At 49.4% G+C, this 25,003-nt stretch overlaps 1 protein-coding gene and 1 long non-coding RNA gene across 4 annotated transcripts in view; both read right to left on the bottom strand.

Annotated features, from left to right (window-relative positions):
• Positions 1-25,003, bottom strand: part of ITGB5 (integrin subunit beta 5) — a 128,768-nt gene that overhangs the window by 10,964 nt on the left and 92,801 nt on the right. For both annotated transcript variants that reach the window (XM_054551356.2, XM_024244997.3), the window contains exon 10: positions 21,321-21,750. In XM_054551356.2, the coding sequence (XP_054407331.2) occupies positions 21,321-21,750 (430 nt within the window). The remainder of the gene's footprint in view (positions 1-21,320; positions 21,751-25,003) is intronic.
• On the bottom strand, positions 390-21,308 carry LOC134761107 (uncharacterized). 2 transcript variants are annotated; one of them, XR_010139337.1, is made up of 3 exons: positions 11,779-21,308; positions 10,655-10,753; positions 390-9,884 (listed from the first exon to the last, which is right to left on the bottom strand). It is a non-coding gene; the product is annotated as an uncharacterized LOC134761107 (long non-coding RNA). The 2 variants fall into 2 exon arrangements; XR_010139336.1 differs by having other exon boundaries at positions 10,655-10,728.

Genomic DNA, 25,003 nt, shown 5'->3' with positions numbered 1-25,003 from the left:
ATACATGTGGCACATCAGCACCTGCTCACCTTTACACACGAGCACATAACCATCTGGTGCCCCACGTGCCAGGACTGGGATTCAGCAGAGAATGGAACACCAACTCTGCCCTCAGAGCCTATTTGGGGAGATAGAGGGCCTAGAGCCAGCATGAAGGGACAGAAGGGAACCCTGGCAGTGGGTGTGGCTGGGCTGGGTCTAGACTGGTGCTCCAAGTTGGTCCAGAACTTGGCCAAGTTGGGCCACAGGGCCAGGACCCAGGGAAGCTTCCTCCTGCTTCAGTTGTGTGAATAATGGCCCCCAAATATGTTCCCACTCCAATCAATGTTACCTTCTACAGCAAAAGAGCTTTCACAGATGAGATTAAGTTAAGGATTTTGAGATGAGGGATTCTCCTGGATTGTCTCTGTGAGCCCTAAATGTAATCACCAAGGTTCTTCTGAGAGGGAGTGAGGGAGATGAACTACAGAGGAAGGTGGCAGTGGGACAACAGAAGCAGGATGCTGGCTGCTGCTCTGAAGACGGGAGGATGCCAAGGGCCAAGGAATGCAAGGAATGCGGCTCTGGAGGCTGCAAAGGCCAGGAAGCCGATGCTCCCTGGGAGCCTCAGAGGGAGTGCAGCCCTGCCGACACCTCCGTTGTTAGCCCAGTGAAAATGATTTCAGGCTTCTGACCTCCAGAACTGTAAGAAAATAAATCCGTGTTGCTTTATGTCACTGAATCTGCGGTCATCTGTTACAGCCATAGCAGAAAACACGGTGGTTCTCCCTGAGTCCTGGTTAGAAGCTGAATTCCTGCCCAGGGACCCAAAACCCAGAAATGGATGATTTAGGAGCAGATGCTGAGAACGGCAGCAGCAGCAGCAGCAGCAGCAGCTAACACTCACCAGTGCTTCCTATATGAGCACCTTACACATAGAAATGCGATGAGTCCGCACAGCGACTTATGGGGCAGGCATTATTGTCCTTGTTATATGAGAGGTGAAACAAAGACTCAGAAAGATGAAGCAATGGTTGATGGTCACACAGCTAGTGGCAGCAGAGCCAGGACTCAAACCCAGAGAGTCTGGCTCCACAGTCCATGATCTCAACGCTAGAGTCTACTGCCTCCTATGAGCACACCCAGCCAGGACGAGAAGCTGCAGGGGGATGCCCTCGCCCTTCCTTGCAGGGGGTCCTCTCCATAGCCTGCAAGGGTGGAGAGGCGGGTGCTGCCCCCACTCAGCAGGTGTGAGGGGCAGGAATATCACGTGGCTCAGAGGAATGTGTGTGTGTGTGTGTATGAGTGTGTGTTTGAGTGCAAGTGTGTGTGAGGATGTATTTGTGTGAGTGTGGGTGCAAGTGTGCATGTGTGTGTGTGTGTAGAAGTGTGAGTGTATGTGTGTTGGAGTGCAGGTGTGTGTAGGGAGGATGTATGTGTGTGTCTATTTGAGTGTGAGAGTCTGTGTGTGTTGGAGTGTGTGTGAGGGTGTGTTGGAGTGTGAGTGTTTTGGAGTGTGAGCGTCCTGGATTGTGAAAAGACTAGATAGCGCCATCTTCCAAGGGGACCAAGGGCCTGACAGTGGAGTCTCCATTTTCTACACAATCAGAGGCAGAACGCAGTGCTACAATTGGTACTTTTTAAAAAATCAATTTTATATTATTTTTTTCCCTAATGCCATTATGTGAAGGCTGATATTAATACAACCAAGAGTTTTATCTGCTGAGCACCACCCATCAACTAATGGGTGACTGGAGAGGCAGGGTGGGGAGTCCTTTCATTTTACTTCCACATCTGAGTCAGTTACCTGGCTTGTTAATTGGATCCCAGCACCTTCCCTGGGACCACCAATGTGTGTGACCCACAATATAATATAGGTCAGAACTCAACTCCAGAAAGCCTCTTCACCCGCCACTTAACTTCCTGCCCCTGCTTCTCCTGGCTCCGTCCACTCTCTGGTGCCCAGAACCTGTAGGCGGCAGGGAGACCATCTGGACAGCCAAGCCTCCCAACCCTCCTGTGCTCAGACAGCCTCTCTGCTTACCCAGGGGTCTCAGAGCCACAGCAAATGTGTGCTGAGCGGGTGCCCTCCCATGTCACAGGCAGCGCTGAAGCAGATGGCAAGCCCTCCAGGCGAGGGAAGGAAAGCCAGACTCGGGCCCGGAGTCTGCTGTGGAATGCAGTCTTAACTGTGTAGATGCGGGCATGTGAGGGGTAAGCCACTGGAAAGGGCAGTGTCTCGCCGCTCAAGGGTTCCATAGCAGAGGCTGGGGGAATGGGCAGCATGAGCTCATCCCCGGAAGGGAGAGGGCGGCCCTGGCCCTCCTCTCCACCAGTCTGGGACCAGCACCACTTTTGAGCCTTGGCAGCAGGAACTCCCCACGGGCAGCCTTCACAGGTGAAATGGATCCAATCCACACAACTCCCTCACCCTCTGGCCTCAGGGACCACACTGGTCAAGAGCCTGGTTTCAATTAAAATGGCTCACTGTCAGGGGATTATTCCCCGCCCCCCCCCCCAACATTTTATTAGGAAAACTTCCAAACCTACAGCAAAGTTGAAAGGATTGTGCAGTGCACATACATATCCTCCCCACCCAGATCCTACCTTCGCATGTGACATGTTGCTTGACTGCATATCTATCCACCTGTTGGCCCTTCCATCAACCCGTATTTTTAAAGATGCATTACAAAGTGAGTTGCAGACACTGGTGCACTCCAAGGGTAGACTTAATACGGCTCTGGCACTCTCTGATGGCTTGTCCATCACACCATCCCCACAACACAAACATACAAAAAGTAAAAGGCTCAGCACTAAGCAACAAAGATGGCACAGAGGCCAGGTGGGTGTTTTTTCTTTCTTACTCTAATTGTTGTTGGCTGCACCATAAAATTATCCAAATACAATGTGGCACAATATGCCAAAGTGTCAAAGGTTTGGAGGTAGCCTCTTCTTTTGCTGAAGGGCCTGGGCTTGGGGTGAGGCATGTGTGTTGAGGGAACGGGCCTTCCATGTGGAAAGGCCTGTTCGCTGCGGAGGGGAGCCAGGCAGGGTGCCTGCTGCTCTTCACTTTCCCAGGGATGGCTGGGGGGCGAGGAAGCCTAGCTGCTTTAGGTATGTCTGATACCTTGCAGGCCCGAGAGTTCCACAGCCCAGCCCAAGGTCAGGGCGGTTGAGTGTGCCCCTGACCTAAGGTATAAGAAGAGGAGTTAGGAGTCAAGGGTAGGAGAGGGTGAGAGCTGGTGGCTCACCAGAGGTCACCACCATTCCTTGGAGAGGGACAAGACCCAAGGCCAGAGCTGCTGGCCATTCCTAAAAGCTTCCTACCACCCTTGAGCCCAGCCAGAAGCTGCCAGGAAAGCAGTGGTGTGTGGAGCCCAGCCCATTTCTGGGGATGAGCCAGTGGGAGCTGCTGAGGGGCTGTGGGACATCAGAAAACCTTCATCTACATGGCTTTTGGGCCTCCAATATTTGATGACTCCAAAGCAAAGCCCTAGCCAGCCAAACCAGAAAATAAACCCCAGGCTTCACACTTGATGAAATCACTGAAGCCACCAGAATGCTCGTCCTTTGTGACTCTGATAATAGTCCCAGTTGAGTTTACCTTGGGTAGTTCCCTGCCTTTCAGACAGCCTAAAGCAGCGATGGCAGACGCTGCACATCTCCTCCACACTTGTGGCAGGCATCGCTGTCTCCTCATAGGAGTCTTCTCCAAGGGGCCTGGGCTTGCCCTGAGAATCCTCAATGCAGTCCTCCAAGTAGCTTCTACCAAGTGGTGGGAGCTGGCACACAAGTCACAACTACCAGCCACCTTGGTTGAAACCAAGACTTCCAAGACTCCTTTAGAAAGCGTGACCCACACAGACAGTCAAAAGCTACATAGGCCTGGTCACATTTTATCCCAATCCAAATGTCTCAGCTCCTGCAGTTGAGCTTCAACCTGCCTTTCCCTCAGCCTGCATGCTCAGAGATTGCCAGCATCTTCTGGTCAGCCCTGGACCCTCCTACTGCCCTAGGAGGAACACATGTCATTAAAAGGACCAGGGTCATTTGGCCCCGTCCCAAGGATCAATAACCTATCAATCACCATCATGGGGATTGGGAACAACATCCTGGCTGACAGTGCTCAGAGGACCTAAGTCAGGACTCTTCATCAAAACAAAGCTAACGTCTAATGCTACCTTGGCAAAGTGAGTTGAATTTAATGGTGCCTGCAGAAAAAATATTTTCGTTACACATAGATAGAGATATTGAAGGACATGTGAAATCCCTGTGCAAGCTGTGAACTGCTACACATGCAAGTTATTAGTACCTTTGTTACAATGATTGATAGCCAAATGGACGGGAAGTTGCAAATGTGTCTATTTATACAGATTTTCAGCTTTATAGAATTCAACAGCTTTCTATCAGCAAAACAGTGCTTGCGTGGGCTATGGGCCAAGACACAGCCTCTTGCCTCCTCTTACAAAATTGAATGCTGGCTATTCAGAGGAAGGGGCAGTCTGGGAGGCAGGAGGGGAGCCAGTGGCCCTGTCAGCCCAGGAAGACATGAGAGGAAGCCCCAGCATCGACGCTCTGTGGAGGTCAAGGCAGGCAAATCCTAAAGCAGCTACCAGGCTGCACCACAAACCAGTGAGGACAGAATCCAGCCTGCAGGGGGTAAGGCAGTGGTGACAGTGAGCGTAGAGAACTCCCACAGGTAACCTGGTTGTGTGGGGACAGGCGGAGATGGGGGACAAGGAGGATGGGGGATTTTGCAGATGGATACATTTGAGCATTCTTCAGATTAAAGAGAACCATTCAGAAGAAAGCCGGGCGGGATGGGGAAATGAAGGAATCAAGGGAATGGCAAACTCTGAAGAGATTACAGTAGAGATGGAGTGGGAGAAAGGAGAGGCTGGGCTGAGGGTGAGGGTGAGGGTGAGGGTGTGGCCATGGGGAGATGCTGAAGCCTTAAGTTCCAACAACAGAGGAGTTCAGGGAAACAGGGTGACCAGCTGTGTGACAAGCTGAGGGCGTGGGCTGGAGCTCAGCTCAGATCCCTGGGTCACCTTGGGCAGGTCCCTAAACTTCTCTGATGATCTGTTTCCTCCTGTGTCGATGGGGATAATGCCTCCCTTGCAGGAATACGTCAGAAATATCAGCGCTCTTCCAAGTGATCTCTGACACATGGGGCATCAGGACACGGGAGCTGGCATTGCTGTGGGTGCCACTGGAGCTGACACTCTAGGAACTCGGAGACCCACGTGTAGTACAGCTTGTCCACAGGGAAAGGCAAGGCACCCAGAACAGGAGAACTTGGGGCAGAGGGCGAGAGTGTGAGGCAGGACCAAGGTCTTTGGGGAATGTAGGGGGTGACGAGGAGGTATGTGACAGGAAAAGTGGAGGGATGGGACAATCTCAAAAGAGGAGAGGGAGCAAAGGGGATGGAATGCAATGAACCAAAGGCACTACTGGGGGGCAAGAAACGTGTGACCTGGGTGTGGGAGGCCTCCCACCACCAGCCTCCCCAACCTCCCCCTACCCTGTGGTCTCAGGCACCAACAGACCCAGGAGAAGGTGCGGGTGGGGAGTTGTGCATAAGGCTGAGGATGAAGAGGAGCCTGTTCACCATGAAACATGGGCAGTGGAGAACAGAGCTGGGCTATGAAGAACCACCTGGAAAAGGGGGCAGTGGAGTGCCGTGGTTAACACAGGGATTCTGGAATCAGGCTGCCTGGGCTGGCCTCCTGAATCTGCTATTTACCAGCAGTGGCTGCCGTTTCACCCCTTTGTATATTGGTTTCTTCACTTTTAAATGGGGCCAGTAAAAATGCCTTGCGGGTAGGGTTGTTGTGTGCATTAGCTCGCTTAACCTCTATAAACCACTTAGAATAGCGTTGGCTCATTAAACATCACTGCCTTATCATGGCGGGGTGTGGGGGGAGCTTGGCACAGGTCTTTTTGGAGGATGTGCAGGGGTACCCTTTTTGTCAGCTTGAATCACAGACTTCCACAGCTAAAGGGCCTCATAAGGTTACCGAGGCCATACCCAGTCGGAAGCAAGAACAGCCAGGACTGAGAACACCCAGGGCCTGAGGGAGCTGTTTGGCCAGTCTGAGCCTTGGCGGGGAGGCTCACACCACAGAGGCCCCCTTCGGCCCTGCGTGGGGAGCTCCCTGAGGCATGCCAGAGCAGGGCACAGTGGCCCTCAGCGAGGCCTCTGAGGCAGGGCAGGGGGACCCTCAGTGAGGCCTCTGAGGCAGGGCATGGGCACCCTCAACTCTGGCCCAGGAACAAAGCCACTGCTCCATTCACCCCCAAACGCCACTCTGGGTCTGCAGAGTCCCAAGGCAGCCATGGGTGACTGCAGAGGGCTAGCAGGACCGCAGTGGGGCTGCAGGAAGGAAGGAGCCAGCTTGGGATGGGGCAGAAATGAGGAGGGGTTCTCTTCTTCCCATCCTCACCCAGCTCAGTGTTATAACCAGGCAGACGTCAGGCCCTCAGGGTACAAATCATCTCTCCATAGCTGGCTCAAAAATAGTTTCCACTAGCTCTGGAATGCACTGTGGCTTCCTTGGCTTCCCTCAGCGCAGCTCCATCCCCTACGGGAGTCCATTCTGGCTCACAGAAGGCTGAAGAGGGAGGACTGGGCTCAGCGCCTGAGACAGGAGGGCCATCCCCTTCTCTCTTCTCACAGCCCTGTCCCCGACCCCCATGCCCACGGTCAGTGTCTCCTGCACACACACTCACTTCCTCTCATCGTCTCATCTCCGTTTCTGCCTTAGTGTCCCCCCATGTTTCCCCACTCTCCTCACATCCCCCAAGGAACCCTCCCCTCTCCCCGGCAGCGTCCCCTCCTCCTCCCTCTTCCCCTCTCCTCCGAAAAGGCGGCCATGTAAACAGGAAGTGGCTCAAAGACATAGAGGGAGTGTGGCTGGAAGCCTTTACACATGGGAGGTAATTTCCCTATCACCCAAAGTCAGATTTCATGTGTATTCTAGACAGCTCTGTGTGAAACTCTGGGCCCAGCTTCTGGAACTCTCCATCAACTGTCATAGGCAGAGCAGGAAGCCAAGTCAGCAGCTGTGTGCTTCAGGTCACTAGTGTCTGTGTGGCTCAGGGCCGTGTGACACTGCTGAGCCAGGGCAACCGGGGATGAGATTATAAAGCGCGGAATGCGCGGTGGCTGGGGAGAGCTCGGTGACGGACCTGCTTGGCGCTCACATGCTGGGCCAACCACAGTCCTCTCTGGAGCACCAGAGCCAGACCCGGGATGGGCTGTCTGTGGCCAAACACATACATAAGCTTCCGAGGACTGCGGCCTCTGTCTGGGGCTTTGAAGATTTCCTGGGGGGAAATCCCTCCTAAGAAGCGCTATTCCTGGCTCTACTGACAAGCAGGTTGGGATTACGTAACAGACCCCTTGTCCTCCCATGCCCTCATGTGTCCCCACCTGACCTGTGCTGCCTGGTGTTCTCGGGGTGTCTCCAAGCCCGGTCCCCACGGCAATGTGCCCATCCCACTATTTTCCCTCTCCCCTCCATGTGCTGGTGTTGATTGTAGAAAAAGTAAAGAACAGAGATTTCTGAAACGCACAGGACGTGTTCCCAACTTCCTCACAAGGGATCTCAGCTTGGGTCCAGGCAGCTCAGTAGCAACTAAATAAATCTCCAAGGGCAAGAGAGAAGTTGCTCTTGAAAAGTTTTGTTCTCACCATGGGTTTCCTGCGCTTGTAAACAGCATTACCATGCCTGGGGGGAGTTATGGATTGGAGAACTTGCCAACTAAGGGCTGTTTCTTTCACAAAGAAAGCATAGCTCTCCCTTGCTTAAAACCACCCCTAGAACTCAGCTTTGGTGGAACGTCTCCCCTGCTCTCCTCGGTCCTATCCCTGTCCCTCCACTGTGCAACTCCTCAGACCTGCTGGGGAAGTCCTCTCTGAGCGGTGCAACCGTGCAACCTCACCCACCTACCTGCTGGCTGTGGGCAGCGGTCCAGGTTCCTCACCAGTAAGAGAGGAATAGTGCCTTGTCTATCTTATAGGATCAGAGATATTCTTAGTCAATGTGCAATAGAGAAATGTATGTTTTACTTCAATGTTTACTGCCTTCCGGGAAGTTGTAATTCCACTGAGATAACAAGCCATTAAAATCTCTTAATAATAGTAAAACTTTATGGAATTCTTACAATAGGCTAGGCATGGTTCTAAGCATTTTACATGGATTATCTCATTCATTAGTCCTCTCAATAATAACCCTATGTTGTGGTACAATTATTACTCTAATTTTTACAGATATGGAAATGAGGCACAGAGAAGCCAAGTAACTGATCCAAAACCACACAGCAGGCAGGTGGCAGGGCTGGAATTTGACCCATATCTGTTTGACCAGAAGCCCATACTCCTTACCACTATGGGAAGAGAGCATTTCAAGGAGGGCATGGTCAACAGAGTCCGCTACAGCCGAGAAGTCAAGTACGATGAGGGCTGAGAGCCCATAGATTTATCAAGACAAGGTCACTGGGGACGTGGGAAGACCTATTTTAGTGGAGTCATGGGACTGAATCCAAATTAGACTGAGTTAAGGACTGAGAGGGGGTCAGTGAAGGAAGGCAGCAAGTGTAGACAACTGTTTTAAGGATGTGGTTGTGGGCTGGGCAAGGTGGCTCACGGCTGTAATCCCAGCACTTTGGGAGGCCGAGGCGGGAGGATCACCTGAGGTCAGGAATTTGAGACCAGCCTGACCAACATGGTGAAACCCTGTCTCTACTAAAAATACAAAAATTAGCTGGGTGTGGTGGCACACACTTGTAATCCCAGCTACTCAGAAGGCTGAGGCAGAAAAATTGCTTGAACCTAGGAGGTGGAGGAGGTTGCAGTGAGCTGAGATTGCACCATTGCACTCTAGCTTGGGTGACAAGAGTGAAACTCTGTCTCAAAAAAAAGAAGAAAAAAAAATGTGGTTGTGAATATGGAGGAGAGGGGAGCTTGCAGTGAGTGTGGTGCAGACTGATGACAGGGTTTTTATTTTCTATTATTTTCCTTTTCTTTTCTTTTTTTTTTTTTTTTAATATTTTAAGATTAAACAGGCCGGGCATGGTGGCTCACGCCTGTAATCCCAACACTCTGGGAGGCTGAGGTGGGTGGATCACTTGAGGTCAGGAGTTCGAGACAAACCTGGGCAACATGATAAAACCCTGTCTCTACTAAAAATACAAAAATTAGCCAGGCGTGGTGGCGGGCGCCTGTAATCCCAGTTACTCCAGAGGCTGAGACACGATAATTGCTTGAACCGGGGAGGCGGAGGTTGCAATGGGCCAAGATTGCACCACTGCACTCCACCCTGGGCAACAGAGTGGGACTCTGTCTCAAAAAAAAAAAAAAAAAAAAAAAGAGAGAGAGAGATTAAACAGACCTGTGCATGTTCAAAAGCTGACCAGAAGACTTAGTTAAGAGACATAGGTGTAGAATCACTTAGCACACTGATGGACTTGTTTGTTTGCTGGTCTGCCTCATCTCATTAGCCTACAAACCCACATACAATCAAAGCCTCTGTTTTACGTTTCTGTGCCCCACACCTAGCATGGTGTCAGGCGTGTAGAAGATGCTTAGAACATGCTGTCGGTTGGTTGTGGTTGACAATATCACCAGGACAAACCTCAAACCCTAGGGGAAGACATCCAATGCTGGACATAAGAAAAGGAACAGAAGTATTATTGATACCTGAAGAACTTAAATGTGATTCTTGAGATATTTCAGGTTCTTAACGAATGTCCAAGAAACCCAGAGACTTCAGAGTAACATGAGAAAAAGACGATTAAGAATTCTCTTTCCTCTGGCAGAACATGGTTGTGGTCACACTGAAATCGCAGCCTTGCATCTCCCACTGTTCTTGCACATTGTTTGGGTTTCTCCAGCAAAAGCTCTTTAGAGATACAAACAATGACACATCTTTAGTCTCAGGGACAGCTGCTCCTCTGTCCGTGGCATATTGTTAATAAACCAGCCCCATCAGTCAGCTGATGGTGTTTCCCAACAGGCAATGCCCTGACAAGCCCCTCACCCTTTGTCCTTCATCGGCTGGACTACATGGGCCATTCTGTATCTGAGTAGCAAAATACCACTGCTATAAAAAAAATAAGGTGATGTTGCTTTAAGCCAAGGTTCTCCAAACCTCAGCATTAACTTTCTGAGATGATGGTACTGGCTAGAAAGCTAAGACTCCATTGTAAAAAGCAGCAGAACCATCTCAAAGGCTATCTTTGCCTTTCTGGTCTTAGCCACCTGATTTCTCAGTGCTGATGCCAGCTGGGTGCAGTGGCTTATGCCTGTAATCCCAGCAGTTTGGGAGGCTGAGGTGGGAGGATCCCTTGAGTCAGGAGTTGGAGACCAGCCTGGGCAACATAGTGAGACCCCATCTCTACGAAAAAATTAAAAATTAGCCAGGCATGGTGGCACATGCCTGTAGTCCCAGCTACTTGGAAGGCTGAGGTGGGAGGATTGCTTGAGCCCAGGAGTTCAAGCCTGCAATGAGCTGTGATTCACATGCCAGTCTAGGAGAGAGAGTGAGACCCTATCTCAAACAACAACAACAACAACAAACAAAATCAATGCCGATGCCCAGCTGCCATGTCACAGGGAGATTAAGGCAGTGGAGGGAAGAGGGCAAAATCCTGTGTTCTTTCATGAACTCACCTTTCCAGTTTCAAAGAAGTCTAAAACCAGCTGAGTGAAATCAACCATAGTCCTCTTCTGGGACCCTGAGAATGCTGATTCAGAAAGAAAAACAGAAGGCTGTAGCCAAAAGAAACAGAGGTACTTCAGGTCAACACCTTAGGTTTGGCTTAACCTGCCCGATCCGCCTGGCAGGCACTTCTGGGGAAATGCCAACCACATCTGGAAAGTGTCAACTCGCCACCCTCTTGGTCACTGCAACAGGATGCGAGGGTTACTATTTTCAAACTGGAAACTGTCATGGTGTTGTGGTTGGTTAACAGTTCCCATATTCCACCCCAGGCTGGCCACTGTTCAGAGACTAGCTGCCTTCTCAAAGGACGGAGGCGGTTTGGAATGTCCCATGTGTAGGCCACACTGAAGCCTGGCTGCCGGGACCCCAATCAAGCCATGAGACGGCAGGGAAGCAGCTGCTCAGCAGAAGAGCAGGCCCCTAGGGTTAGGGGAGGTAGACTTTGTTTGGGTCAAGACTTTTGGCCCAAAATTTCAGTGGGGAGTGTGGCCCACATGCCAGTCTTCTCAGCCTTAGCCTCCCACAAGGGCAGGGTGAGTGATAGCACACCAATCTCCTGGCACAGTAATAACAACAAGTAAATGAGATAATTCATGTCAAGGGCGTTTTATAAATTAGAAGAGACTAACAAAGGTGCACTTGTGGCCGGGCACGATGGCTCACGCCTATAATCCCAGCATTTTGGGAGGCCAAGGTGGGCAGATCACGAGGTCAGGAGTTCGAGACCAGTCTGGCCAACATAGTGAAACCCTGTCTCTACTAAAAATACACAAAAAATTAGCCAGGTGTGGTGGCAGGTGCCTGTCATCCCAGCTACTCAGGTGGCTGAGGCAGGAGAATCGCGTGAACCCGGGAGGCGGAGGTTGCAGTGAGCCAAGATCGTGCCACTGCATTCCAGCCTGGGCAACAGAACGAGACTACATCTCAAAAAAAAAAAAAAAAAAAAAAAATCCCAAAAAACAAAGGTGCACCTGTAGGTTCAGCATCATCAATAACAACAGCCAGATACCCACTGAATACTAAGAGGAGCTCTGTGTCTTTCATCAAATTATAGTCACGAAATGATGAGTACCTCAGGCAGTTGCTTGGTCCATGTGTATCCTTCAGGCCTGGTTCACTGTGTCTGACATATCCTTATGTAACCCAGAGAGACTCACTTAGGAAAACAGGGGCTAAATATTTCCTAAAATTTTGACAGAGATAAAGAACGCTTATAAGGTAGGACTTGGAAAATGTAGGCTAAGTGCCAGGGTGGTGGAAAGGGTCTTAAGCTAATCAAAAAAAGTAAATTTAGGTAGAAATGAGCCAATTGTTTACCTGCAAAAGGCAGTGCAAGGTTCTCCCTGTCAGACTCTATAATCAAAAATCACAAGGAGCCCTAGTTCAGGTTCTGGGCTTCAATTTTCCCCAGTGTAAACAGTTGAAGCAAGCAATGCAGTGTAGACACACCATGTGTGACAGGCTCTGCTAGAAAGGCATGAGATGCAAAAAAATCCTCCTAGTTAGGGCTTGCTCATGATGAGTGCAAAATACTAACAAATGAGCCTGTTTGTTTCTAAGGAAATGATCTAAATATAGTGAAAAGGCCATTAAAACAGATTCTCAGCTGGGTGCAGTGGCTCACATCTGTAATCCCAACACTTTGGAAGGCTGAGAAGGGAGGATTGCTTGAGCCCAGGAGTTTGAGGCTGCAGTGGGCTACTGAGTGTACCACTGCACTCCAGCCTGGTCAACAGGGCAAGACCCTGTCTCTTAAAAAAAAAAAAAAAAAAGATTCTCCTTGTGTTATTATGGTTTTGCCTGTTGCTAAAGGCCAACTTCATGATGTCAAATAACATACCAACCTGGGTTGCATATTTCTTTAGCTTAGGGACATCTGGACTCACCTGATAGACTTTGGGGGTGGTGGCTATGGGGCAGAGTGACAGCAGGTTCCCTCCTCTGGGTCAGAGAACAACAGTCAGAGCCCAGGAAGGAGCCCTGGAAAGAGGAAGGAAACCTTCGAGCAGATCAGACTCGGAGCAACTTCCAGACTCAAGGGAGCATTTGGATCTGGGTGGAGCTCTTAGGTCAGTGTTCTGAGCGTGACAGACACTCACCCCAAAGATCAACATAGCTCCATCCAGACCTGCCCCACCTCACCAGAGGCACTAAGCAGCAGAAGCCTGTAAATAACCAACTATGTTGAAGTATCTAAAACCAAGACCAAACTCAGTGTCAGCCCAACCCCTAAGAAATGGAACAAAAGGATCCTTAAGAATAACCATTTCAGCCACCAGAGGTCTCTCACAGTTTTAAATTTAAACATGGAAAAGTTTCCAGCATGTTATCCTATAATATCAAAAGGCTAATACCACGCACACCTCAAGCCTACATGACTAAGATCTTATCTTTGGCATTCTTAGGTCTTCCTAGTATTTTCCTTTGCTTTTTAAATGTCATTATTTCCTTCACAAGCCAAACCTCGTGACCTTAAGCACCAGGCCTGAAGTTCAAAGGCACAACAGAATCCTTGCCACAGGGTTCTGTTTGCAAACTTCTCTTCCTAAGTAGAGGGAGGGGGACGGTGAGGGGAGGCCCGACGCTTAGATTTTCAGAATCACAGGTGAATTGTTGCTTAAGATGTTTCTGGAAACAGGATCTGAGCGGTAAGCAAAAGCAGTGAAAAAACTCCACTTATTGAGCTAAGCTCAGAGCACCGAGAAGGCAGGTTCTCAAAATGCTTCCCAACACTGTTTTTTGTCTTTCAAGATCTCAAAGAAGTCTTAATGGTAAAGGTAGAAGCATAAGATGATTCATGTTCCCATTCCTCATTTCCAGAAAGTTTCAAGAGAAGAAGCGGAAAATTCCAGGGGCAATAAAAATTTAGAAATTAATTCAAGACTGAAACTCCAGCTGTATATCCCTGGCAGCCAGTACAACACTTGGCTTATGAAGAACGCTCAATGAACTTTTGTTGAATGAGATGAATGCAGCAACCTGCCTAACACAAAATGACCTTCAATGAGAGATTGTTGTTTCTATATTTGTAGCTGCATTGTCTCAGATCAGATACTTATTAAGCTCTGGTTTTTCCAAAGCTCTGGTTTCTCCAACCACAAGCTGCAAGAGGCTGGCTGACTCCAGAGATGAGCAGCCCAGCTGGCTCATGTGACTAGTTTAAAAGATGCATTATTTCATTATAGGATCACAAGCCCTAAAATTTGGTACCTTTTTGCTTTTCAAGTGAACTTGAATAGTGGCTAGAAACAGATGGCTTTTTTTTTTTTTTGAGATAGGGTCTTGCTCTGTTGCCCAGGCTGGAGTGCAGTGGCATGATCTCTGCTCACTGCAACCTCCACCTTCTGGGCTCCAGCGGTCCTCCTACTTCGGCCTCCCAAGTAGCTGGGACCACAGACACACGCCACCACACCTGGATAATTTTTTGTAGAGATGGGGTCTTGCTATGTTACCTAGGCTGGTTTTGAACTCCTGAGCTCAAGCAATCCACCCACGACCTTGGCCTCCCAAAGTGCTAGGGTTACAGGTGTGAGCCACTGCACCCAGCCCCGGGGGAGAAAAATATACTCAGTGGCCCTTGGTGGTAGGGCCCCTGCAAGGAGCTTTATAGACACTGTCCTATTGGTTCCTCACAACTCCCTTCTGGGGTAGGTTTTTCCTCCTTACTTGATAGATAATAAAAAAAATCTAGGTTTGTCTCATTCCAGAGCCATTTCCTTTCCATTATATAAGGAGGCCTCTAAAGGCTTTTGCAGTATTCCTGTGGAGGGGACAAGGAGAAACATCTCTGTGCTGGTTACTGCCATGGTTTCTGGCAGCTCTGCCTGTGTTATCATTGCCTAAGGAACATGCATTGTCCTTAGCCACCCTGTACGTGGTATCCTGCAGAAGTATTACTACCACTCATAGGTATCTCATTCCTTATGATGACAGTTATTGAAGAATCCTGTAACAAATTCTGTTCTCAGAGCCACCTGTTCCAAAATGGAACCGGACTCACCTGGCCCTCACTGTCATGTACATATTTAGGATTTCTATGATACCAGGTAAGGGAAATTGCTACACTGGTTTCTGAAGCTCTGCCTGGGGGCTTCCTTTGGGAGAGAGGGGTCCTTTCTCTGGAAGATACATTTTGCATCCTTGTATTTGCTAGAAGCATCTGGGTAAACATCAAACTGAGCAGAGATTAATGTATGTGGAAAAACCCAAAGAATTTCTAGGTACTCCTACCAGAAGCACACAGTGGTGGTGATCCTGCCAAGAGGTCCCTTTCCTGGAGATTAAATATGTCCAATCTAGGTTCATTCAAAAGGTACTTTTAGCTCAGGCCTGTAATCCCAGCACTTTGGGACACTGAGGTGGGAGGGTCCCTTGAGCCCAGGAGTTCGAGACCAGCCTGGGCAACATAGGGAGACCCTGTCTCTATTGTAAAACAAACAAAAGGTACTTTTGGAGACCTCTGTCATGGAAGTCACCTTCAAGACAGTACTGTAACAAGCCATTTGTGAAATATGCCAATTGCAATGACAGAGATACAGCAGCAACCTGAGCCCCAAGGATGGCTGCCAGGCTACTGATTCTGAGTGTGAAAATTACATTACTAAAGAAAACAATATTAATATGGTGAGAAACACTTTTAAAACTGTATCTGGATAACTGTTGCCATGGCAGGTGTTTTGTTTGGCAAGAGTCAAGAAGCCTAGGATGTGGCCTTGATCTCAGGAGTGTCTTTAACTAGACAGGGTTAACAGAACTGCCTTTAACTAGACAGGGTTAACAGAACTGCCTTTAACTAGACAGGGTTAACAGAACTGCCTTTAACTAGACAGGGTTAACAGAACTTTGCTAAATCGGCCAGGAACTGTTAGCCCAGACCCAGAACCCATGCTTGGATGCTGGCCCTGGCCTGCTAGGAATGATGCTACTAGCACCATGCTTCTTTTTTCTTTTTCTTTTTTTAATGTTTGGGAGAGAACGGAGGATGCCCCTTGACTTCTAATTGCCTGCCACATAGTAATAAGAGATTCTTGCTCAAACTTTGGGTAAAATAAAGGTGAGATGTATACATGAGACCTTACTCAGAGGTGCTTTTGAGATCTTACAGCCCCGAGACCAAAAGCGCTCTGTTCAAACTTCTATATCCTGTTTGATTTAAATTTCCTCATTATGTGGAACCCAAGAATGAGGCTGACCATTAGCAAAGGATTCAATGTACTCCAGTGCAGTCATTTTAAGTGTAGAGAAGGTTGAAAGCTTCTGGGTTGAAACTGACCTCGGCAATGTACCACAAGGGAGTAGCTCAAATCCCAGAAAATGCACTGTTTGGACACAGAAACTAACAAAGAAACTCAAAGTTTGAGCAAGAATCTTTTATTACATGAAAAACAACGGAACAGAACATGTCCTGCTTCTCATATTCTATGGGTCAATACTTTACGAGACCCAAAAGAAAAGAAATCCTCATGATGGCCCCAGGAAGCTCCCCTCACACACAGAAACAGTCTGTGGACAGAACCATTCTTTAAGTCAAGCTGCCTCTAGAAACCGCAGGGAGACACAAGAGCCCCATGCTCACACACATTCCTATGACAATGTGTCACAAAAGTAATAACAGAGTTGTTCAATTGCTTCCAGACCTTAGTCGGATTTGTTCACTGCTGATTTTGACGACGGATAACATATTGCAAACCTGTAATCTCTTGCACTTTGCCCCCAGCCCTGTCTTGGTAGGCACAAGGACTGTAAGCCTCCTACTGATAGAGAGTCCAGTGAAGTGGAAGGAGTTTCTCTGGGGTGAGCCTACCTATTCTGGCCCTGGCTCTGCCTCAGCCACTTCTTCAAGTGCACCCCTCAACCCCACTCTGAAGATAGACCACAACCACACGATTTCCTTCCAAGACAGGCTGCAGGGAAAAGGGGGTGTAAAATTGTGAGAGAATGCTGAGGTCAGCTGCTTGGGAGTCTCTGAGTCAGCACCTTCAAGAGCAGAGTGGTGGCTGGGAAACAGGCTTCTCTGCCACAACAACTCCAGATGTAGCCGTGACCCAAGAGCTCAAAACCAACGCACGCAATTCTGGAGTGGGAGCCCCATGCTGACCACAGGTGCCAAGGACCCAGGGACTGGAATTCCTTACCCATCCATTCACAGCCCCTCCTGAGCTGTAAGGTTTGAGAGACAAGGAAGGGCTGGTGCTATAACGCTGTGAAAGAAGCCACTGCATGAACATGTTATCAAGTCCTGCCTGGAGCTGGACTCAGTTTAAGTCCTTCCCAAATTGTCAAACAACAATGATCTCACTCCAGAAACTATTTTCTCCGGAAAGACTTGGATAGCGTCACGTTTCAACTAGTTGTTGCTTTTAAAGTGAAGAGGTGAAGAAGGCTAGTTGGGAGTGCAATGGAAAGACACTCAAAATGTTCTCATCAATGATTTACTAAAGTAATTCGACTTCAAGTGCTCCTTAGGATATAATATTATAGGAAAAAGAGCACCATACAAAACTGTATGCAGCCATAAACACACATAGAAGAAAGTTTAGAAGGAAATAAACTAATCTCTTAAATAAGAGTGATGAAATTATGGATGATTTTTAAATTTCTTACTACTGCTCAGAATATTCTCGACCTAAGGCTAATCCCCCAAATCTCTGGCAAAGTCTTAACTGAGCACACAGCCTCAGAAGTGATGCACACGAAACAGCCTGGGTGAAAAGAGGTCTGGTTTCCCAGATGGTCCAAATTACTCCTGGTCACCAAGAAGACAGACAGCACCAACTGGCCACACATCCATCAACTTCCCTGTATTTTTCAAGTTTTCTTTAATGATTGTCTATGGCTTTTCCAGTGGGGAAGAAAAAAGACATTCCATTCTGCAACCTCAGGGAAGTTAGTGACTTTAGGCATCGTTGATGTAGGAGCCTCAAGGGCTTGGCAAACCTCCGGTTTCTCTACCCCATGATGTGAGCATTTCCCGATCCCGCAGGATTGTATGGGGTGAAGGGAAGAGAAAGAGATAGAGCACCAGGGGTTTTTGGATATGAAGTCTGGCAGAATTCTGTAATGCAGGATTAACTCAGGACTGTGGGTTCTGATGATTGAGCAAAAAAAAGCTGCATTTTCACTCAGCTATGGAATATTCCTGTTTCCAAAATGACCAATTTTCCCCACTGAGGGCCTCTCATACCCCATCTCCCACTTGCCCTGTCTCCCAGGCTCTGTACTCAGAGAAATACCCAGTCTCAGTGAGACAGAGGAGGCATCTAACATCCACTGAGTCCTGTTCCCTACCGAGCACCAGGCCAGGGCCTTCATCTCTGTCTTCTTCAATTCTCAAAATAATGCAGAAACAAGTGGTGTTGGCCCATCTTAGGAGACAGGAAAAGCCAAAGTCCAAGACAACCAAGGTCACAGCCTGATGAACTGTGGAGATGAAAAGTGCACACAGCATCTGACTCAGACGCCCTTGCTCCCAGGCTGCATGGACACACGCAGGCTTCTAGGGTGAAGACATACCAGAGGGTTATTTCAGGATCCTGAAGGGGAAGGAGGGATGGTTCTGTCATGTTTGCTAATATCTCTTTAAATGAAAAACTGCTAAAAAGCCTGCCAGGCTGCTTAGAGCTTTTATTATGGCTACTAAGAGGAATGGAAACTCCATTCCACCACCCTGGAATTTTTTAGACAAAGCCTGGGGACTGTCTGGGGGAAGGTGGGGCCCTCCTGCACACCGGGAACCAGGTGTGGCCCCCCCAGAAGGGTGTGGCACTGACTCATAGAGGAGCCGGCATTAGGTGTGTCTTCCTTTTGTGTCAGGCAATGCACTGGGTGCTTCACACACATCTCTTATTCCTCATAACAACTCTATGCCCAAGTCACACTAGCAGATACGGTATGATGGGACTTAGGCCCAGGCCTCCCGCTATTCAGCCCAAACTTTTTCTACTAACCAGATAAAACCATCTAGCTAACACCAACCTATCATCACTCTGCTGAGGAAATCGTTGATCCCTGTTGAATGCTTGGCATGTCGAATCCTGATTTTTCCACCTACTTTACTCTGCAATGACATTGCTGAGTCCTGCACTTTCCAGGGCAACTCCAGTTTTAGACATGCTGGTCCCACGACGCCCATGGGTGTACTCACGCTTGTCTCACAGCAAGGTCCGCTCCAGGAAGCTTGCCTTGTTAACCCATGTCTGTGCAACCCTGCGTGGAGGTACGATTCCTCCTCCCATAGGACAGCGTATCTGCATGTTCCTGGTTTGCTTCAGATGCACCTTGTGCTTTCTTTCCCAGCTGAACCCTTAGTTCCTTTCAAATCCACCCATCCCAATTGGAAGACCATTCTAAAGGAGGGAGCCCTGGAAACCGCAGAATACATGATGTGTAGAAGAAACCACAGCCCTGCCTAAAACTGTTTTACTTACTACCTTTAGAGGTGGCATGGTGTTAGATAAACTTTGAGATACAATTTTGAAGCATTTAATCGGAATGCAATACCAGAGTGGGAACTGCCAACTTGTCATTTAATTGGAATCAATGTAAACTCCTGTGTTTAGATTCAGAAAATTAAGGGCTCCGACACAACACACTAAAAAAGTACCTCTCCTTCTGAACCACAGTTCTAAAAAATAAAATAAATTAAAAGCCTCAAACTTTTGGTAGTGAAGTTAAAAACCAGCTCAAGAGTGTACTGTGACTGTTTAACAGAAAGAAAAGGTGGGCTGGGCGCAGTGGCTCACACCTGTAATCCCAGCACATTGGGAGGCCGAGGTGGGTGGATCACCTGAGGTCAGGACTTCGAGACCAGCCTGGCCAATGTGGCGAAACCCCATCTCTACTTAAAAAAAAACAAAATTTGCCAGGCGTGGTGGTGGGCGCTTGTAATCCCAGCCAGTCAGGAGGCTGAGACAGGCGAATCACTTGAACCTGGGAGGCACAGGTTGCAGTGAGCTGAGATTGCGCCACTGCACTCCAGCCTAGGCAACAGAGCGAGACTTCATCTCAAAAAAAAAAAAAAAAAAAAAAAAAGAAACAAGAAAGAAAGAGAGAGAGAGGAAGAGGAAGAGAAAGAAGAAAGAAGAAGAAGAGGAAAATTAAAAAAGGTGAACGTATTGTCAGGGTGCATCCATGTAAGCGGAATGTCCAAATCACAGGAAACGCATGCTCCACTGAACCCTGGACCAAGCCCTCATCATCCAGCATGACAAGTAACACGCTTGATTCTGTGAAGCATGCTTCACAAATGATAGCAGTCTCAGACAAGGAAGAGACTTGGGGTGTCTAGCCTAGATCAGAAGAGAGAACAGAGAAACATAAAGAAGCTTTTAGATGTTTGACAGGTTGTCACGTGGAAGGGGGACTCTAGAATGTTAACCATTGGGTGGAAGTTATTGAGAAACAAGTTTCTCTTCAACATAAAGAGGAATTCTGGGCCGGGCACAGTGGCTCACGTCTGTAATCCCAGCACTTTGGGAGGCTGAGATGGATGGATCACTTGAGATCAGGAGTTCAAGACCAGCCTGGCCAACATGGTGAAACCCCGTCTCTACTAAAAATACAAAAATTAGCCGGGTGTGGTGGCGGGCGCCTATAATCCCAGCTACTCGGGAGCCTGAGACAGGAGAATTGCTTGAACCTGGGAGGCAGAGGTTGCAGTGAGTCGAGATCCTGCCACTGCACTCCAGCCTGGACAACAGAGTGAGACTCCATCTCAGAAAAAAAAAAGAGGAATTCTGGCAGGAAAAATAACAGACCCCAGAGATGTCCACATCCTAATCCCTGGAACCCGTGACTGTGTGGCCTTACGTGGTGAAAGGGACTGTGCAGGTGTGAGTAAGCTGAGGACCTGGGGATGGGGAGACTTTCCAGGGTTCGACTGAGGGTCCCTTGTAACCACAAGGGTCTGCAGGAGAGGGAGAAGGATCTGACAACAGAAGCAGAGGTCAGAGTCAGAGAGATCTGAGGATGTTACTCTGCTGATTTTGAAAATGGAAGAAGGAGCTGCAAGCCAAAGAATACGGGTGGCCTCTAGGAACTGGAAAAGGTCTGGACACAGATTCTCCCCTGGAGCTTCTAGGAGGTATGCAGCCCTGCTGGCACCTTGATTCTAGCCAAATAAGATCCATTTCAGACTTCTGTAATCCTCCAGAACTGTAATGGATTAAATGTGTATTATTTTAAGCCAACAGGTTTGTGGTGAGTTACGGGAGCAGCAATAAGATATGAGTTCATTGGCTAAAGGGCAGATGGCCACCACCAGCCCCAGTGAGTTCCCCGTCCCAGGAGGCAATCAAGAAGAGGCTGAACATCTCTACCTGTCAGGAATGCTGTGCAGGCCAGTCCTGCATGAATTGGGAAGTAAGGTGGCTGACCCATGGGCAGGCCCCTCGAATTCTGAGAGTCCACAATTTATGGCAGTGCCTTCTGCTTTTGTATTCTACACACTGATCCCCACCTCCTGCCTACGGGCAGCAAGGCTTGCCCACTGTCTTCTCCAAGGAGAGCCATGGTAGTGACTTTCTACCACCACTGAGCAAAAGGCAGGCTTTGGGAGGGTGTCCTAACGGCATCTGGGCCTGGCTCAGAGCTAAAGTGCTTGCTGGGGACACTTACCTGAGCAGAGGACTCCCTTGTTCCTGGCACAGGAGAAGTTGTCGCACTCACAGAAAGGCCCGTAGATCTTGCCGAACTCGCTCTCGAAGCAGGAGCACTGGTTGCAGCTGCAGTCCCCGCGCCCGCTGCACAGTGGCTTGCCCTCTGCCTCCCGGCACAGGTTCTGGTACACACTCTGGTTCTCCCCATCCTGGCACTCGCACCTGGTGCCCAGGTAGCCGGGGTTGCACTCACACAGGCCGCAGACATAGGTCCCGCTCCCGCTGCACCTGGCGCTGTTGGGTTCCAGCCCCACGCTGCAGCCGCACGTGCAGTTGTAGGTGACCCCCACCTCCAGGCTGTCCCGGAATCCCACCGGCCGCAGGGAAAACACGTGCTCCGTGTGTCTGCTGGGACAGCTTCGGGCCTCCACTGATACCTCAAAAGATGCCTAGGCAGAAGGAAGAGAAGGGATATCATCGCTGTGGCAAGCCAAGGTCTCCCATTCACCCGGGGCAGGGCCCTTGATGAAGAGCAGCTGTGAAATCCAGCCCTCTCCACACACACAGGTAGAACCACCAAGGTGGCCTGAGTAGGAAGAGACCTCAGAACCAGCAAGCTCCCATGCTTTATGGAGAAGAGAATGCGCAGGTGAGCTCACGTTTGACAGGTGAATTCTTTAACATTCATTATCTCTCTGCATCCTCATGACCCTGAGGAAATGGGCCCCTGCGGAAAGGTATAGGGCTTCCTCGAGTTCACACAGTTCTTAATTCTCCCTTTCTTTTCTCTTCTGTCCTATCCTCTTCCCAGCCCCGCTGCAGATGCCTCTTCTCTGCTCAATTAAAAAGTCATTTGGTGGACAAATATTTCCTGGACACTGCCTCTGTGCCAGGCACAATGCTAGATGCAGGGGCACGGTGGCACTCTCACAGGGTGCTGGGTGAAGGGCACCTGCCTGGCCCGCCATAGAGAGGGCTCCGTGCCTGCTGGCAAAGGGCTCAGCTGACTCCAGAGCTTGCTCTCCAGACACCCCCGAGCCCCCCGTGCCCCAATTCCTCCTCTGGGAGTGCTTGTCATAGCTGCATCTTTCACAATCCCCCCATGCCCCTGAGGTCTTAAAGCAGAGTCGCCGACTGATGAAATGCACTGTGCACATGGACAGACCTTTTCTTTTTAAACAGAATATGTAAGGAAGCGTTTCTCACTCAGGAGCTTCTCACAGATTGCCTTGGAAACAGGCTCAAGGTGGGCCTGGCTGGGTGGCAGATGGTGCGGGAGGGATGCCTGTCAGCTGCCCACAGGGCTGGGATGGAGGGAAAGCAAGGATGAGGCTTGGTCTGATTCAGGAACTAGAGCCTGACTCCCCCACCCTCTCCTCCTCATCCCCCTGAGGAGAGCCACGTGGGGTTTGAATCACCTATCAGAGTCCTGAGAGCAAGTCACTGTGGATTCCATGAAAACGCACAGACAGGTGGCCAGTGCGCCCTGATGAAATGCCGTTGTAAAGTTTTACTCAGGGGTGGGTTCTCCCTTACTCCCTGAAGAGACAGAGGCCCGGCCCACCCCACAAACGGACTCACTGGATCTGGTCCAAATGTCTTTATTTTTCAAAAGGCTCCTCCGATCATTCTGAAGCTCAGAATGGGTTAAAAACCACTTTCAGCTATTACTGTTCTTAATTCTATTCTTTCAGTTGGAATAAAGCTTTTTTTTTTTTTTTTTTTGAGGTGGAGTCTCACTTTGTTGCCAGGCTAGAGTGCAGTGGCATGCTCTCAGCTCACCGCAATCTCCACCTCCTGGGTTCAAGCGATTCTCCTGCCTCAGCCTCCAGAGTAGCTGGGATTACAGGTGCGCGCCACCACACCCAGCTAATTTTTGTATTTTTAGTAGAGATGGGGTTTCACCATGTTGGCCAGGATGGTCTCCATCTCCTGACCTCATGATCTGCCCACTTCCGCCTCCCAAAGTGCTGGGATTACAGGCGTTAGCTACTGCGCCCGGTCATTAAAGCTAATTTTTAAAATGTCATCATTCACTTGATTTACTGGACAATCTTCAGGTAACAATGTTTTTGTTGTTGTTGTTGTTGTTGTTTCAGACAGAGTCTCTCTCTGTCACCCACGCTGGAGTGCAGTGGCACCATCTCGGCTCACTGCAGCCTCTGCCTCCCAGGTGCGATTTTCCCATCTCAGCCTCTCGAATAGCTGGGATTACAGGTGCCTGCAACCATGCCTGGCTAATTTTTGTAGTTTTGGTAGAGACAGGGTTTTCACTGTGTTGGCCAGGCTGGTCTCGAACTGCTGACCAGAAGTGATCCACCCGCCTCGGCTTCCCAAAGTGTTGGGATTACAGGCGTGAGCCACTGCGCCCGGCCCATGATGTTCATTTTTTGAGAACATTATAAATATCTGTTTCCAAACATACAGATCCCTATTACTTTGAGATTTTTACTAGTTCTAAAAGGCCTCCCCTCAGATGCTGTGACATCTAGGGACACGGGGAGAGGGGACAGGGCATGGGACTGAGCAGGAGGATAGATCCTGCTAAGTCCTGAAGAAAGTCCTGCGTGGCAGCAAACTGCTGTTTCAAAGGACTTAACAACAGACACCCAGGACTCAGCATTAGCCAAGAGGCTCAACAGGAGAGGCTTTTGGATAGGTGAGCTGAGGATAGCTAGGGGAGCAGGATCAGAAGACACTCGGGGGACCAGGCCAGCTGCAGACAACTTGGGCTAGCTCCACCTTACCTTCCATCTTTGTGGGTAGGAAGAGTAGGAGGAGGCAAAGGGGAGAGACTGACAAAAACAACTCCAAGGCTAAGTTCCAAGGTCTCGAGGTACAGGGAGTCTCTCAAGGTGAGTAAAGATTCAATCCACTTGGACACTGAAATCAGTTAAAGGATAACACGAATAGGATGGGCGTGGTGGCTCACGCCTGTAATTCCAGCCCTTTGGGAGGCCAAGGTGGGCAGATTGGGAGGATCACTTGAGGCCAGGAGTTCGAGACCAGCCTGGACAACATGGCAAAACCCCATCTCTACCAAAAGTACAAAAAATTAGCCGGGCGTTTTGGCACATGCCAGTGGTCCCAGCTACTCAGAAGGCTGAGGTGGGAAGACTGCTTGAGCCCGGGAGCGGGACGTTGCAGTGAGCCGTGATCGTGTCACTGCACTCCAGCCTGGATGACAGAGTGAGATCTTGTCTCAAAAAGAAAAAAAAACAAAACAAAACACTAATAATTATTAGTTGCCAAGTGCCTACTATGTACCAGGCACTGTGCTGGACTTTTCTACAAGCATCTCTTTTAAATGCCCTAGAAGGAAGTGTCCTCATTTTACCAGAGAGAAAACAGGGTTGGTGGGGTTGGTAGATTTAATCATGGTCACACAGCTGATGAGGAGTGGGGCCAGACCTAGAGCAGGGCCCGCGCTCTCCTTAGCATATCACCTCCTAGAAGGGGGAATGAGGTCTACCTCATCAGGGTACAGAGGGAGAGCCAGCCTGGCTTACTAAAGGGACCCCTTGATGGTGATCCCCAAAGTGGTGGCCAGAGGCATCTCCACATCTTTCTGCCATGGGCTGGGAACGATTTGAGCCTGCAGATGGGATGGGAGTGGGGACTATGCCTGCCCGAAGCCACCTGTGGGGCCATCAAGAATGCAGAGGTGAATGGAGCTTTGAGGGGCAGATGCCATCCCTCCCT

Source organism: Pongo abelii, chromosome 2, assembly GCF_028885655.2.
Source record: "Pongo abelii isolate AG06213 chromosome 2, NHGRI_mPonAbe1-v2.0_pri, whole genome shotgun sequence".
NCBI classification, from domain to species: Eukaryota; Metazoa; Chordata; class Mammalia; order Primates; family Hominidae; genus Pongo; species Pongo abelii.
The sequence above is the reverse complement of the archived record's forward strand: the minus strand, read 5'-3'. Positions and strand labels throughout refer to the sequence as shown.